General features: G+C 42.6%; 1 protein-coding gene across 1 annotated transcript in view; it reads left to right on the top strand.

The window, feature by feature from the left end:
• The window catches only part of APCDD1 (APC down-regulated 1), a 56023-nt gene that overhangs the window by 22382 nt on the left and 17100 nt on the right, over positions 1-16541 (top strand). The window contains exons 2-3 of the mRNA XM_075585376.1: positions 8306-8489; positions 13658-14189. Coding sequence (XP_075441491.1) covers positions 8306-8489; positions 13658-14189 — 716 coding nt within the window. The remainder of the gene's footprint in view (positions 1-8305; positions 8490-13657; positions 14190-16541) is intronic.

The following is a 16541-nucleotide window of genomic DNA, read 5'->3' as shown; positions in this document are numbered from 1 at the left end:
GACCTGGTGCCCTCTTCCTGGCTGTACTTAAGGGCAGTGCTGCCCCAAATTTGTTAGTTGTACCTTTCCCCACTGAGGAAGGCAGGTCACACAGTGGAAAAGCTGAGATTGGGCCTTCTCCAGTCCTCTTCCCTCCAGGGGAGAGTGAGTGTGAATCATACCTCTGCCTCTGCTAGGGAGGCAGGGAAGAGCTAGGACGGCTGTGGGTGCCCTTGGCCTGTAGTGACATTCCAGGGACCATCATCCAGTGATAGCTGTGAGACTGCATCGGGCAGAAGTCTGCCATTGTTCCTGTACAGTACAGAAGAGTAATAAACCATTCCTGTTATTATATACCTCCTGCCTGGTGCGTGACCTTACTGGGGGAGAGGTAATAGTTCTACCGTGGGAGATCACCTTCAGATCCTGGACGGCAGATGGAGGTGTGCAGCACTGCTAAAGAGATATGTAGGGTATGAACCCCAGAAGCCTATGTAACGGACGTGCTCGCCACAAACTGGGGGACTGGACCGCGGGGCTGAGGTGAGGATGTGAATTCACGGCCTTAGACCATGAAGCCGGTTCTGGATTGCGCAGTTCATAGTCAATCGTAGCCGGTTCAGTGTTGGAGAAGGCAGGGTAATCCATGGACAAGCCGGGGTCAGAGTTGGAGACGTCAGAGTAGTTGATATCCAGGCTGGGGTTCGGCAACTGGTAGGTTGGTGCGAAGAGAATGGCCTCTGCGCGAGGAGCGGGAGCGGCCCATGATTAAGGTCTCTGCAAGGGGTGAATGCAGCAGCTCTCAGGAACAAGCCAAGACTGGCACTGGGGATCCAGCGCTTCAGTACAGGAACCAGGAAGCAGGCTTCTGCCTGGGGTGAATGCAGCAGGTCACAGGAATAAGGCAAGACTAGCACTGGGGATCCAGCGCTTCAGCACAGGAACTAGTAAGCAGACCTCTGCCTGGGGTGAATGCAGAAGGTCTCAGGAACAAGGCCAGGCTAAGGCAGGAGTGGTTGTGGCAAACACAGTTACATCCAAGTGAATCTTGGTTTATGCTCAGCAATGAGGGAAAGGGAGAGCCCAGTAAAAGAAGGGCAGATAGCCAATCCCAAGACAGGAGTGTGTGGGAATTCCTCCAATGCCAGAGACAGAGCTGCAGTGATTGCAAGCACAGGTGATAGTGCTTGCAGATCCAAGGGGAGGGCTGTCTGATACCTCACCAACTCTGCAGTAGTGAGCTCCAGCCAAAACCAGTAACGGATTCCTTACAGCCCAGTCCTGTGTACCCACTACCACCGGCAGACGACTCAGCCCTCCTGTATCCAGCAGGTATCATGCACCACACGATCAGTAATGGCCAAATCTCCCACCAGGTGGGGGAAAACCGTTACACATGCATGAAACACCATGCTTTGTGTCCACACTATTAAAATGTCAATTTGACTAATGATATAATTTTGAGTGCCGCAGGACCCTGGTTCTTATTGAAATGTTAAAATTGTTTTCTGCTGGGATTCGCACCCCCCTGTTTTAGCACTGACAACAGTCACCATTTTAAATGGAATGGGAGTATGCCCGCCATCTTAGGATCATTAGAAGTTTACCTGCTGCCATGTTTGAGAGCTTTTATTTTTTGTCAAAACAGCAAATCTATCAATATCTTGGGAAATAGAGAGTTCCCAGAAATCGGGAGACCATAGATCAACTGAGAGGGACCCCCGGTTAGGGAACAGTTAAACAAAAAATGTGGGGGCGGACTGCTGTTTTTTCTTAATGGTTTTATAACCAATGGCTGATATGTTATTTTGTCATTGTTGCAACAGCCTATGCTGTTTAATATGCGCTCTTCTTCTGATTTAAAAGTTATAAGCAGGCATCTGTGAAACAAGTGTTTTAATATAGCCAATAAAATGCCGGGGAGGAACAAGCATCCCTAATATCCAAGGAGGGAATGCTGCATGTTCCTAATATTCATTTAAGACGTTACCGTTATAATAATAATAATAATAATAATAATAGCATGTTCTTGTATAGTGCTACTTGATTTACCCACTACTACTTGGGTCCTTTCCTTGCTCCCACCGGATCTGCGCTCCTCTTCACTATCTGCATCCTGCTTACCTATTGGAAGCTGCACATCCAGCCAGCCACACTGAGGAATTGTGAGTACTTATTCTGCTAAAAGGGTACCTGCCAATGAGATGGATTGTGGGGGGTTCATTCCCACCTATTAACTGTCTTCAGGAGGAATATACCCATTGTTATTAGCTATATTGCTGCTACTACTCATCATTATTTTCTTCCTTATATCCCCGGCTGTTGGTTCTGGCATACTGATTATATTACCTGGCATTTGAGCGCCCTGCTACTTCCAATCACCTTACACGTCCGAGAAAATGATCAAATACTTGCATATATCTAAATTATATGCACTTGCAGCAGCGGAAAGGAAAGAACGGTTCTGTGCCAAGAACACAACATGGTTTGTTTAAAACAGGGTTTCTTTAATGGGGTAACTCACCAGATCTGAGTCACTTCATATTTGAGTAACAGATTAACAAAATACTGTATATATGGGGATTATGAAATTGTGAGAAATGATGCTAGGAGACGCTCCATGTTGTTTTTTTCTGCCACCTCTGCTTATATTAAAGCATATTTGGTGGTTGCAATTTGCATGTAAAAAGTATTTTCATTGGTTTGGTATCTGCTTGACAAAAGCATCCCATCAGCACAGCACTCCTTTGAATCCTGTATCACAGTTTACATCTTTATCAGCCCACATTTCTGGCTCAGTGTACAAGAGGTTACAGGTGTCTGGAAAGAGAGCCACATTCTTGGCAGCTGAAAATTGTGAAGAAGTGGCATCTGTTTGAAAGCATTTTTGCATGACACTTGTCCTTGGATCTTTGCGCTGCGTGGCATGGGGGGTCATTGCAAGACATAACAATGAAACAATGCACTCTTAAATGTGTCTGTAAATTTCTCCCTGGAGATGGCTGGAGACAGTTTAACTAGAAGTTGGCAAGTGAAGCTACAGCTTTGCTGCCAGAAGGGGCCTGGAAAAAGATACCAGTATCTCATGTTAAGAGTTCCTTGCAACGTTGTGCAGTTTATCATTTATTTTCTTTTAAATGATTCCGAGGTTTATTTATTTTTGGACATCTTTTGTAATGTGTCACAAAGAATTAATATGAATGAGGCATACGTCATTCGTGGCTTGTTGTATCATTTGGCTTGAGAATCTAAACGTAAAAGTATTTCAAAAGTGATTGCATTTTCTGTAGGAACACTTCCTTGTTGAGCGGCGTATTTCATTTTACCTTTGCTTAATAATTTGAGTTATGATAAAAAGGCTCGGAGCGCTGGGCGCTACTTGCATAGCTGAAGAAAGAACTCTGCAGCCATTTCAAAATTGCGGAGATCAGATGGAACGATAAAGCAATTCTTTGAGAATTTATGATGGTATTTAAGCTGCAGTTCAAGCTGTCATTTAAAAAAAAAAAAAATTTTTTATTTAATACAGTATGTGCATCAATACAATCTGAACACTGACAAGTGATTAGCTAAGTTGCTGATCGATCCGTTCTCCTGTAATCGATCGCTGAAATTCGGCTGGGGGTTCACTAAATGCATCTTGGGTTATCTGCACTGATAGCCAAAGTTCTGTGAGGAAGATCATGTGACCAGGCAGGCACTAAATTCAATTGGTTCACTGCTAGAGAGGGCAGGGCTCAAAAATGTGATGCTGTTTCAAGGGGATGTGACTTTGTAAATGGTTGCTATAGGAACAAAAATGCTTGTTACATTAGAATACATTCAAAATGTCTTTACAATTGTTTGTTTTTATTTTTTTAAATGCTACAAGTAATTTCTTATAGTGGGAGAAGGAGTGGCTCAGTGAGTAAAGACACTGACTGGCACTGAGTTTGAAGCAGGGGAACCTGGTTCAATTCCCGGTGTCGGCTCCTTGTGACTTTGGGCAAGTCACTTTATCTCCCTGTGCCTCAGGCACCAAAAACATAGATTGTAAGCTCCACGGGGCGGGGACATGTGCCTGCAAAATGTAAAGCCCAACGTAAAAGTAGCAGCGCTATACAAGAACAAACTATTATTATTATAGTACAAATTGGTTTATTAAAAAAAAAACACATGTAGGATATTGCTTCAACTGCAGCTTTAAAGAGCCAAAACTATTCTGCCGAACCAGTATTTCTAATGTACTATAAAGTGGAGAAGTTAAGGTAGTTATTAAAGGAAAAACACAACTTTGGATGGACTCAGTGGAACTGCACCTTCAGTTAGAATCGGCTGAATAAATGACACTTCAGATCATGACAATGAGATCTCTCGTCCATCAGAAGTGCTGGATTGCATGTGGGTTTTCCCAGACAAAACACGTCCTTGTTCTCTGTATCAGCACAGATCTACTGTGGAGAGAGCTTTAGACAGAAATGTGTGTGTGCCTTTTATCTTTCCTCTCGTGGCATCTTCAAGTAGAGTGTGTTCTTTTAATATACCAATAAGTAAGGTTTTGCTTGCACAGATCTGAAGCAGGGGCCCCAGAGAACTGCTTCACAAGGCTTTTGGAGAGCACTGTGCATCATAGCAATGCTCCTGTTATATATGAGTTCACCAGCTGGATGTTGCCGAAAGGAACTGTTATTTCCTGAAGGCTCTGAGAAATTGGTGCTTTATAATACCGCATATTACACTGGAGCTGAACTAAGGGTCTCCCACTGCTAAAATGTGCGTGGTGCTTCTCCAGGGGAGCTCCAGCTTAAATTAGCGTAAATAAATTGATAAATTAATACAAAATTACAGTGAACTGTCAATATGCATGTATCTGTCTCTCTCTGTCTCTAGCTCTGTTTCTCGCTCTGTCTCTGACTGTCTGTCTCTCTCTCTGGATCTCTCTTTCTCTCTGGATCTCTCTCTCCCCCTCTCTCCCTCTCCCTCCCTCTCCCCTTTTATTTTTCATCATTTCCTGCAGAAAAATCACTCTATTTTCATGAAAATGTGAGTTATTATAGGTCTGTCACAGTAGATTATTACATTTAAGAATTATTTGATAATCTAATAAATATTCTTTGGAATTGGTGATGGCATGATGACCTCATCAAGTGCATAGTTACAAAATGGTGTTTTGGAAAGAAGATAAACACGTTATAAACTGCTTGCGACAGAGCAAGAATTATGGTCCAAAACGCGTATATAAAATGTTTCTTGATAAACGATGATCGCTAGGAGGACTGAAAAAAGTAATTTGTAAAACAACGTATCGATCAGGAGTGAGAGCAGCTGGGTCAATGACTTATCGGTTATGCAATCAGACAGTGGCGTTCTCGTCTTCGGGCGTTTCGGCAGAAGGACGACGTTTTGACCGCACAGTTTGAGCCATGCATTATAGTAATCTTAGTGTTTCAGATTAGACTACAGCAGTTTAACCTGCCGCAGTGTATCTGGTACTTGTTGACATGATACTGTACAGTGACATCAATTTAGTTAACATCAGTTGATTGTCTATATTGTGCTTCTTATGTGTTAGTCCACATAACAGACCTACAGATGTGCACATTTTCATGGGGATTGAGCGAGAAATATATAAAATATGATGAAGAAACTAAACTGTGTGTGTGTGTGTGTGTGTGTGGTGTGTGTGTGTGTGTGTGTGTGTGTGTGTGTGTGTGTGTGTGTGTGTGTGTGTGTGTGTGTGTGTGTGTGTGTGTGTGTGTGTGTGTGTGTGTGTGTGTGTGTGTGTGTGTGTTTTTTTATAAAGATGTGATTTTTTGTTGATCACAGAAAATACCTTAACTTGTAATCCCTTTGCACTGCCTTTAATGTCTTGGTTCTTGTTTGCTAACTAAAGGGTTAAAAAAGCCCTTTAGGGCCATGAAACACAAAAGATACATTACAGACCTTTTTTTCTAGATCTGACATAGGAGCAGTAATTGTCATAATTACGAAAATAAGTCTTGATTCAGGTTTCAGTTCAGATCATTCGAATGAGATAAAAAGAAAATATACTGCATTAAATTATTGGCATGCAGAAATATGCCTAATTGGAGCTTATTTTCTCATGGCAATTCTACACATGCTCTCACCTCAAAAAAGCTGCTGGAAGATGTTATCTTGCACTTTGCCACATCAAAAGAGTATCCTACAGTTATAAATACGTATTGAACTGTGCTAGGCAATACTTCTATATACTTAATCCAAACCAACTCCATTTATCTGTTGGACAAGTATTGACGAGCGGAGGTCTCTGAAGAAAACTAAATACAGGTAGTCCTCGCTATACAACGTTTCACTTTACAACCAATGGCATATCCAACGCTTTAAAATGCAACCCTATCGGCTGTTTTTAGATGCCGGAATGCGTTATCCGACGCCTGAATGTGTTATCCAACGCTCACCTCCACTGATTAACATGGGACTCACTTTATAATGGTTTCACTATCCAACGCTACTTCCAGAACGGATTCCATTGGATAACAGAGGACTGCCTGTAGATTAAACACAGTTCTTATAAGGATTCACACAGACTTTGAGCGTACCTACAGATGTAGCAAGACTAAGGCCGCGATTATAGTGCCAGCAATGGTGCGCGCTTCTGGAACAAATACCTAGTCTCAATGGATGCACACACAGTGCGCGCGACCCGACTACGCGGAAGTGCGCCTGCGCAACTGCGTTTTGGAAAGACAAAATATGTTGTCTTTCAAAGCGATGGCCGCGTGATGTCCGCGTCACGTGAAGCGGTTCAGCCAATGAGGGCAAACCGCTCACATGATGCCTCTGCCACACCTGCGCCACGCCTCCTCATCACCTGAACATCTCTTGAGAGCACAGTTCACACATTGCGCCACGGCAGACGTGCGCCACGTGCACGCGCTGCGTCGCGTACGGTGAATATAATCTCAGCCTTACTGTCTTCAGTGGCGCTACAACATGCGGTCACGGCACTGATGCATTAACGCTGCATGGGTCCCAAATCAGAAGCAAGGAACCTCCCCCCCCCCCCCGGAGCTTGATGGTGGCAGGCACTGATCCGTGGCGCCGCTGACTTTTGCTTGATTGTCCGTGCCTCCGGGGACAGTAAGTCTTACTATGTCTGTATACCACAGCTGTAGTGTTTGAATAACAGGTAAAGGGTTTGTAGCCATTATCAGAAAAGCACACAATGCTCCCCTCTTCAGGGTCACTTTTACATTTGCTGTCTCTATGATGATTTTGCTTTATAACACCATAAACCTTGGCGTTTTGTGTTACCTGCAAGATTGTTGGCTATTTGCGTAAATACATGTTGATAAGTGATTAAAGAAAAGCATGTTTGGGATATAGGGTCATATTTATTAACCAGTCATAGTCCATTGGACACCTCCCAGTGCTGGAAGACACCCTGCTGTCCATTCAAAATGTAGTGTAGCCAGAGACATCTTTTGAAAATTGCCTTCAAGCCGACCTTTCAAAATAAATTATAGACATATCTAGGCAGTGGTCAAAGTGCAATGATACTAGTGTCGCTACTGTTATATTTCCAAACGTAAAGTTCCTCTTTGTTTTGAAAGAAAATTGACTTATTTTAGAATGTCTCTTCACCTTTTAGTTATATATAGTTATATAGCCTAAATACTGTATGACTCTTTCTGAAATAAGATGCTCTCCCTATTATTTAACAGGTCAAAGGAGTCATCAGGGTTGCCACCTTTTTGTTCAATGATAACCCTGAGACTTTTTTTTGTATATATTTAACTGTCTTACCTTCTGTGGCAGCATCCCCCCGGCATGATCCTGTCAAGATGGCGTGACGATTGTGCCGCATTGTCATGACAACGTGATGTATGGTGATGTGATGTCATATGACGTCCCGTTGTCATGGCAACACAATGCCATTTGGCGTCGTGGTACCATCTTGACAGGATCATGCGGAAGGGGGTGCTGCCGGATAATGTCGCCGCCTGGAGATTTCCAATCTCAACCCATAGCCCGGAGATAGATACCAATCACAGTGTCCGGGTCAAACCCGCAGTGGTGATAACCCTGGGGGTAATTCTATATTGTCCTAAGTGGCTGTTCGGGACGTTTTGAACTGAAAATCCCCGGTGGTTTCAATGGTTATTTTTGGCTCAAAAAACAGCCGCTTTCTGTCCTGCCTTGCAGCCCAACAGCTGTATTGTGTTACAACCAAGAACTTATATTTAAGAATCCTGCAACTTTCAAAGTGTGACTTAGAGAAGATCTTGAAATCTAGGAAAGTTTTACTGATGCCTGGTGTCTCCGTCTTTTAATTGTTTCTTTTCTTTTTTTTTTGTTGACACAGGTTTGGCAGAAGGCTCTGCTCTCCTGTTACCAGATAGTAGGTCTCACCCCAGATCTCTGGAGAAGAGTGCGTGGAGGGCTTTCAAAGAATCCCAATGTCATCACATGCTTAGACATCTTCACAATGGAGCACGCATCACTGTGCAAATGCCTCCAAATATCGAGGGACATTGGGTCTCTACCGGGTAAAGGCATTTCATATCATTTAAAACCATTCTCAGGGTAAAGGCAAGTCACTGTTTTTTAACCCCTTTGCTGCCAGGGGGACACACAGTTATTATTGACTTGTATCTCAGCTCGTATCTAGTGCTTTAAAGCAGCAGTTCAAGCAATATCCTGCATGTGTGGTTTTTTTTTAATAAATCAGTTCTGTACTACGAGAAAATACTTGTAGTATTTTAAAAAAATGTTTTAAAGACATTTTTAATATTTCTAATGTAGGAAGCATTTCCAAATTTGACAGCCCCTTCCCCTTCTGATAGGCTCTGGCTCTTGAGCCCCGCCCTCTCTCTAGCAGTGCACCAATTGTATCTAGTAACTGCCCAGTCAATCATATTCCAGGACTACATTGCCCACAATGCTGTGCAAAAACTGAATTAAATAACCCGGATCGATTACAGGAGAACGGATCGATCTGCAGCTTAGCTAATCACTTATCAATGTGCAGATTGTATTGATGCACATATTGAATGGGGAAAAAATGATATATTTAAAAAAAAAACGGCAGCTTGAACTGCAGCTTTAATGCACTTGCAATTGTATATTCTTTTTTGCTCCATGTTAATAATAATTCAGGGTGACCTCCAGTACCCTTTCCATACTCTATTATATGCTGGTTTTCAGAGCTTAAAGCAGCAGTCCCCGGTTCCCGATATACTACATACAGTATATGGAGTGTGGGGTCACCTACAGAAAGTCATAACGTCCTCTCCCGATGATGTTGCAGCTTTCTATTGGGCGCCAGAGAGAGCCTGACCTCGCAGCCTGTGGTTCCACTTGGCAAGTATTCTTTCCCGGTGGACAAAAACAGTTATAAATAAAAACAATTGGAAATCTATAGTAGTACAAAAGAATATGCTAAATACAACATTAGCATTATACAGAAATGACCAAATATGGGCATTTTTAAGGGGGGAGAATGTAATTAACATAGGAGTAATTAAAATATACTTTGCATATCCTATTAGCATATATCCCAGGTATGCTAAATTTTTAGCGCAGGTGTCTCCAGGAGTTTTTCAAGGTGGGCTTGTAGCACTTGGGACTCTAGTAAAATATGGCTGTGTCTACCTCCTTCCCCCTCTCTCCTCTGAATCTCTGGGGAATATCATTCTCTATGCCTTCAATTCCATCACAGCCTTTCCTACCGAAATAGAGTCCTTTTGCACCCTCACCTGCAGCGCTGCATTGCCGTCCATTCTGCTTCACAAACATATTACCTCTGCGACGCTTCCTAAATAGGGTGACCAGATTTTCAAAATGAAAAACCGGGACACATTAAAAAATTATTTATAAAACAAATTACATCACGTGACGCCCCCCCCCCCCCCTCCCGTTGCCTTGACAATGAGACACTCTGACGTCAGACGGTGACATGTTGCCATGATAATCACCTGCGGTCCTGCATCCTCCAAATCTGGCCACACCCGGCATCCTCCAAATAACCGCCCACTGCATCATCCAATCCCCTGCAACATTATACCGTGTGCTCTGCTCACTGCAATAAAGAACTGATGAGACTGACCTCGCTCCAACCAAATATATAGGTGTGTGTATTGTAATCCGTGTGCTACCAGGGAGGTAAAATACTAATCAAACAAATTGATGAGTCGTACCAAAGAGATACGGCTCACACACAGGGATCCCTATAAGGGTGCAAAACAGACCTAAAGTATAATGGTCTTAATGAGGCAAATAGAACTTATTTAAATAAGTAAATATTGACATATAAAATAATTTTATTAAAATGGAATGTGAACCACTTGATCAGATCTACTCAAATCCATGAATATACAAATATATACTTATATAACCCTATAAGTGTAAATGCACCAATGACCTGGCCAGGTATATAGTCAGTGTGCACTAGTATAGGGCTGTAAAGAGTGATTGATCTGAAGAACAGACGGAGTATGTCTCCTGTTAATGCTCTTATTCTTAATCTATGTTTTGCTACAATGATGGTCTGTAGCCTGATACAAAACTAAATGGTAACCAGTTTGGATACAATTCCTGTTAGTGTCTTGTTTAGAGAGACTATGGAGTGTGTCACACTGAAGCTAAGCCTCAATGTACTGCTTCAGTGCGCATAAAGTACAGTGCTTGTAACTCCGCTCCTTACTACTGGAGTTGAGTCCTAGTTTACTGCTTTATATGTTATACGAGTATATTCTCCATTCAGACCATAGCAGCAACACGTTTATTTTTATTTAGCCCCTAGTCCTCTTGTTAGGTTTCTGGAGTCGTGTTGAACTGTAGGTTTTGCCTGTTCGTTCATTTGGATCCAGACAAACTCTTCCTGTTAATTACCAGGTAGGTCATTGATGCTCATTGATTTATTATTTAAAAACGCCCCGTGTAGATTTTCCAGTGATTAGAGCTTGTGTGGTTTGCTGGCAGTTCCAGACACCACCTATACTGATCTTGTTGTGCTAACCCCTTCACTATATCTTTTTCACTTTTATAGATATAGTGTGTCCCTGAGACCATTTAATATACTGATATCCCAGGTGTTCGCCCGACCTAGTCCTGTTATATATAGTATCCTTCAGATCTCTATTGTAGGCCTAGATATCCAATATATCAAATTATGACCTAAGTGCATTGCGCCCTTATGTCATGGCGATGTTAAACTTTCTGACTGATTTGCATCTTATGTCATATATTAATTACCAGTACTGGTGGGGTTAAGTATCCTGTTTGATGTATATATATATTCTTGCTATGGGATAGTTAGTACTGTGCTAAATTCATTAATAGCCCAATTCGTTTCCTGAGCTCATACGTGTTAATTGCTCCTATTCACACTCTGATTACAGTGAGTCTACCTGACCAATCTGTGCTCCTTTTATTCTGCCCACGGGTAATTAGCCCTTTAATGAGTGAGGGAGTACAAATTTTGTCATCCACATTTATGTAAGTCTTCCTTTGAACACTTCAGTTTTGACAATGCTGTACCCTCTAGGGTGAGTATATTTATTGATTCCCAATGTTTGTGTTATTTCGCGCACGGCGTTCATGCTCTGATCGGTATGACAGCTGCCTGGTTCGTGATGCCTGCTGCTCCTATGTGATCGCTGGCACAGAGATTGCGATCCCCGCTGATTATTAAAGCACTTTGTGTTCCACGTTAGATATAGAATCATAACATTAGCCCCAGAACTGAGTATATATGCTGTTTTTATGTTGTTATATTCACACCGTGTCTTATTGACCCTGATATCAGCTTAATTAGTAAAGCCCACTCCTGCAATGTACTCACGGGTGTCCCTGTTGTGGTTACCACTCATCTAAGCACTTTATGCTGTATTGTTGCACGTAGAGATATTAGACCCTTGTGTCTTTAGGTAATCTCAGGATTTAGTACACCACATGTGCAACTTACACTCACAGCAACATTATACTGTGTGCTCTGCTCACTACATCCGCCCCCGGCATCCTCCAACCAATCCCCTGCGGCCTGGCATTCTATAAAGCCCCGCCCCTGGCATCCTCCAACCAATCCCCTGCGGCCTGGCATTCTATAAAGCCCCACCCCCGGCATCCTCCAACAAATCTTCCGCGGTCCAGCATTCTCTAAAGCCCAACCCCCCGGCATTCTCCAAATCCTCACCTCCGCCACCGCATCGCGCACCTCCGTCACATCCTCCTCAAAAAAACAGGACCTGGGCCAAAAAAATGGGACATTTTAAAAACGGACAGAACCGGAAAAAATGGGACTGTCCCGGCTGTGTTTAAACCCCTTTTTTAGAGTGTTACTCAAGTTCCTCTAGTTGTCTTGATGCTTAAACTAAAAACAGACTAGTGTGCACCCTCTCGCCACATGGACATGGTTACATTACATTTTGGTTGGATTGGAGTTAGGAGAGGTGAGTGAGTGGAATGCCAACTAGAAGAAGGTTGCAGTGGTCAAGGGTGTAGGGGTGGAAGGGGGGAAGATTAGTAGTTCTGTTTTGGACATGTTAATCAACTGGTACATTCATTCCTGATCAGGCTGTAATCCCCATGTTTTATTTTTTATGTCACCGTGGGATTTATTGGGGAGACTCCAGACAGAACTCTTAAGAACCTGCTGCTACAACATAGGGTGGAGCTACATTATATATACTCCCTATAGGGACATCATAGGTCACAAGACATACAGGGGAGGGCAATACCGGAGTGAGCCTACCCCGTTATCCCGTTATGGCCGTTAATCCCTTATGGAACCAATAGTCCCCAAATAGGGGGTTACACATACATAACTATTAATATTTGGTTGCTAGAGTCAAATGTCTCTGTCGGCAGTTAAGGTCTGATGGAAAAAAAGGTGTGAGATGTTGAGATTCTGGATTTTAAAAGATACATTTTATTGTGGAAATCTTCATACCGAATTCATTGACGTCTGTGTTGCCTAATTATCAGTGCAAAGAAAAGTATACTTTGGTGCACACCAATGTTTTATTCATTTTCTGCTTATTACTCCATCGAATGTAAGAATATCACAAATGAAGTTTCATATCATGCAAATTGTTAACGTCAGAGATTTCTGCCTCCTAGGCCTTAGGAGGACTTTGACACTAAGACAAATGGAATATGACAGAAAGACGCAGAATGAGAGATATCTTGTTATAATCTGTGCATTCCAGCTCCTTCCTAAATTCTCACATTCACATCAAGCTGATGCAAAATAGGTGTCAACTACCTTGACAGGTTAACTCTATAGAGTGCTGCAAGATTTTAAAAAAATACATCTTTATCCTCCATTTAACTCTGAAATTGCTTTGATACATACATGTATAGTGTGAGACATTAATTGCATGCAAAGGATTATTGAAACGCTTGGTCACTTTTGTGGAATGCTGCATATCACATTTTCATGAATGTACCCCAGTCTGATTGCGACTGAGTATAGAATGGCCAGTAACTGCCTGTAGGAGGCTTCTTTACTTCTAGACATGCCAAGTATGGGGTGGATATTGACAGGACATCTTGCCTGATAAGCAGTAGGGGAAATCAGATTTTCACTGATGCTCTTGTCCTTAATACGGTTACATGTTACACCACCTATTTATATCTGACGAAGTGAATGTCATTTGTAAAGAAGAGCTGCATTTATTTATTTTATAATATCTTTTGTTCTTTTGTGTTGTAGATGTGAAGTTCGATCTGGTCCAGAATTCATCACAAGATCCTACCGTTTTTACCACAACAACACCTTCAAAGCCTACCAGTTCTACTACGGAGGTAACCACTGTACAAATCCCACCTACACTTTGATTATCCGGGGCAAAATCCGCCTCCGGCAAGCTTCCTGGATCATTCGAGGTGGGACCGAGGCTGATTACCAACTGCATAATGTGCAGATTGTCCCCCATAGTGAATCAGTTGCAGAAAAACTCAGCCAGCTGGTGAACCAAACCTGTGCCAGCTTTGCGCCAGCTGATTGGCCCTGGGAAGCTGATGTTACTTATGATTTGTGGAAGGAAGGCAATGGCTTTGAGTGTGTAAAAGCTTTGAACTTCGCCATGCATGAGCTCCAGCTGATCCGAGTAGAGAAGCAATACCTGCATCACAACCTAGACCATTTGGTGGAGGAGCTTTTCTTTGGAGACATCCACACGGAGGCCTCCCAAAGGATGTATTACAGACCGTCCAGTTACCAACCTGCGCTACAAAATGCAAAGGTAGGGACATTGCTATTTCATAATGATATGCATTTGTTACATGTAATTAAACCATTTCCTGGATTATAATAACAAATCTGATTTTATGTGTTTACAAATTATGTGTTATGATACCCGATATTCCGAAGCGTTATTAATGCTTTCCTGTTTAAATGGATAAGTTCTGTCACTATATGGATTGGTTCCGTAAGTTTTTATTACACATGTTCATACTACCCAATTTAAAGAGGTTATAAATAAAGCTTCAAATCCTGTGCTCGGTGAATACTCCCTGTATATGTACTAGATACCATACTATAATTCACAATTTTCAGCTTTTATTATATTTAAACTAATATAATTTGAGAATGCAGCAAAGACCGCACATTTAAAAATGATGATGTGAGAAGGGGTTGAGTTTATGAACTCAATGCGTAGAACACTCCTATCTCTTCCCTCTCCCCCCCTCCTAACTCTTCCATCTTCTCTCTCCCCCTCCTCCCTCTTCCCCCTCCTCTCTCTTCCCTCTTCCCTCTCTTCCAACTTCCCTCTCCCCCGCCTCTCTCTTCCCTCTCCCCCTCCTGTCCCCTCCTCTCTCTTCCCTTTTTCCTCTCTTCCCTCTCCCCCTTCCTCCTCTATTCCCCCTCCTCCTCTATTCCCTCTCCCCCTCATCCTCTATTCCCTCCCCCCTTCTCCTCTCTCTTCCCTCTTCCCCTCCTCTCTCTTCCCTCTCCCCCTCCTGTCTTCCCTCTCCCCCCTTCTGTCTTCCCTCCGCCTCCTCTCTTCCCTCCCCCTCCTCTCTTTCCTCTCCCCCTCCTCTCTTCCCTCTCCCCCTACTCTCTTCCCTCTCACCCTCCTCTCTCTTCCTTCTCCCTCCCTCTCTCACTCTCTTTTCCCTTTCCCCCACCACTCTCTCTCCCCTCAAACCCCACCCCCCATCTCCCATTCTTCTCCCCTCCTAGTTATAACGTCTCTTCCATTCCCTGTCTCTAGGCAGAAAAAGGGCAGAGCAAGGCCTCTGCTGAGTCACCTTAGACCAGTGACCCATTCAGTATATTCTAGAAGCATAGTAGATGATGAGGTTGAAAAAAGACATGCGTCCATCAAGTTCAACCTCTGCCAAATTTAGACGACAGATACTTTATCCTACATCCGTACTTACAGTATATTGATCCAGAGGAAGGCAGACAAAAAACCCCAGTGAAATATCATCCAATGATATCTCATAAGGGGAAGAATAAATTCCTTCCTGACTAATAATTAGCAATCAGATTACTTCCTGGATCAACATCTTTCCCATGTATACTTATTTGGTTTATCCCTGTATACCTTTCCTTTCTAAAAAGATGTCCAACTTTTTTTTGAACAAATCTATTATATCTGCCATCACAGTCTCCATGAGTAATGAATTCCACATTTTAACTGCCCTTATTGTAAATAACTCTTACCTGTGTTGCTGGTGAAATCTCCTTTCCTCCAACCTTAAGGGTTGGCCCCTAGTCCTTTGTACTGCCCTTGTGATGTATAGTTTGAAAGCTCCTTGTACTGTCCCCGAATATATTTGTATATAGTTATCATATCCCCTCTTAGACGCCTCTTTTCTAATGTAAATAAATCTAATTTTTCTAGCCTCTCCTTGTAAGTTAGATTGTCCATCCCCTTTATTAATTTGCTGGCTCTTCTCTGCTCTCTCTCTAGTTCCATAATGTATTTTCTAAGGAGGGGTGCCCAAAATTGCACTCCATATTCAAGATGTGGTCTTACTAATGCTTTGTAAAGGGGCATAATTATGTTTACTTCCCTTCCATCCATTGCCCAATTAATGCAAGATGAGATCGCCAGTTTATTCTTCTTTCCTAAATGCATAACCTTACATTTAGCAGGGTGTGGCCAGGCCCTGCCTGGTCACTTCGCAACATACTGTTAGATGGGGCATTACGCAGAGTTAACTCCTTAGGTCCATGTGAACCCCTTAAACCCATAAAGTAACCCCAAAAGGGGGTTATATTAGCAATATTTTGTATTATCGCAATATTACTATCATATCAGTATATTGCTGAACTCTACAGTAAGGCATCTTGACTAGGTATGGGTTGCCCTGAAAACCTGGCCTATTGGTTGTTCCAAATGACTAATTTTACGGAGCCCTGTTTTAAGTCATCTGATGACTTCCATAAATTACACAGATCTCTTGGATCTCTCTCCATGTATAGATACATAGCCACATATAAATAAAAGAAAGCACGTTTCCCCGAGAGCACAATCAGCCTCTGGAGCTCATTGCCACAGGAGGTTGTGACAGAAAATAGCATTAATAGCTTTAGAAGAGAACTGGATCTATTCATGGAGAGGAAGTCCACGGATAGATCCTGT

Source organism: Ascaphus truei, chromosome 2, assembly GCF_040206685.1.
Source record: "Ascaphus truei isolate aAscTru1 chromosome 2, aAscTru1.hap1, whole genome shotgun sequence".
In the NCBI taxonomy this organism is placed as follows: Eukaryota; Metazoa; Chordata; class Amphibia; order Anura; family Ascaphidae; genus Ascaphus; species Ascaphus truei.
This window is presented reverse-complemented; position numbering and strand designations above follow the sequence as displayed.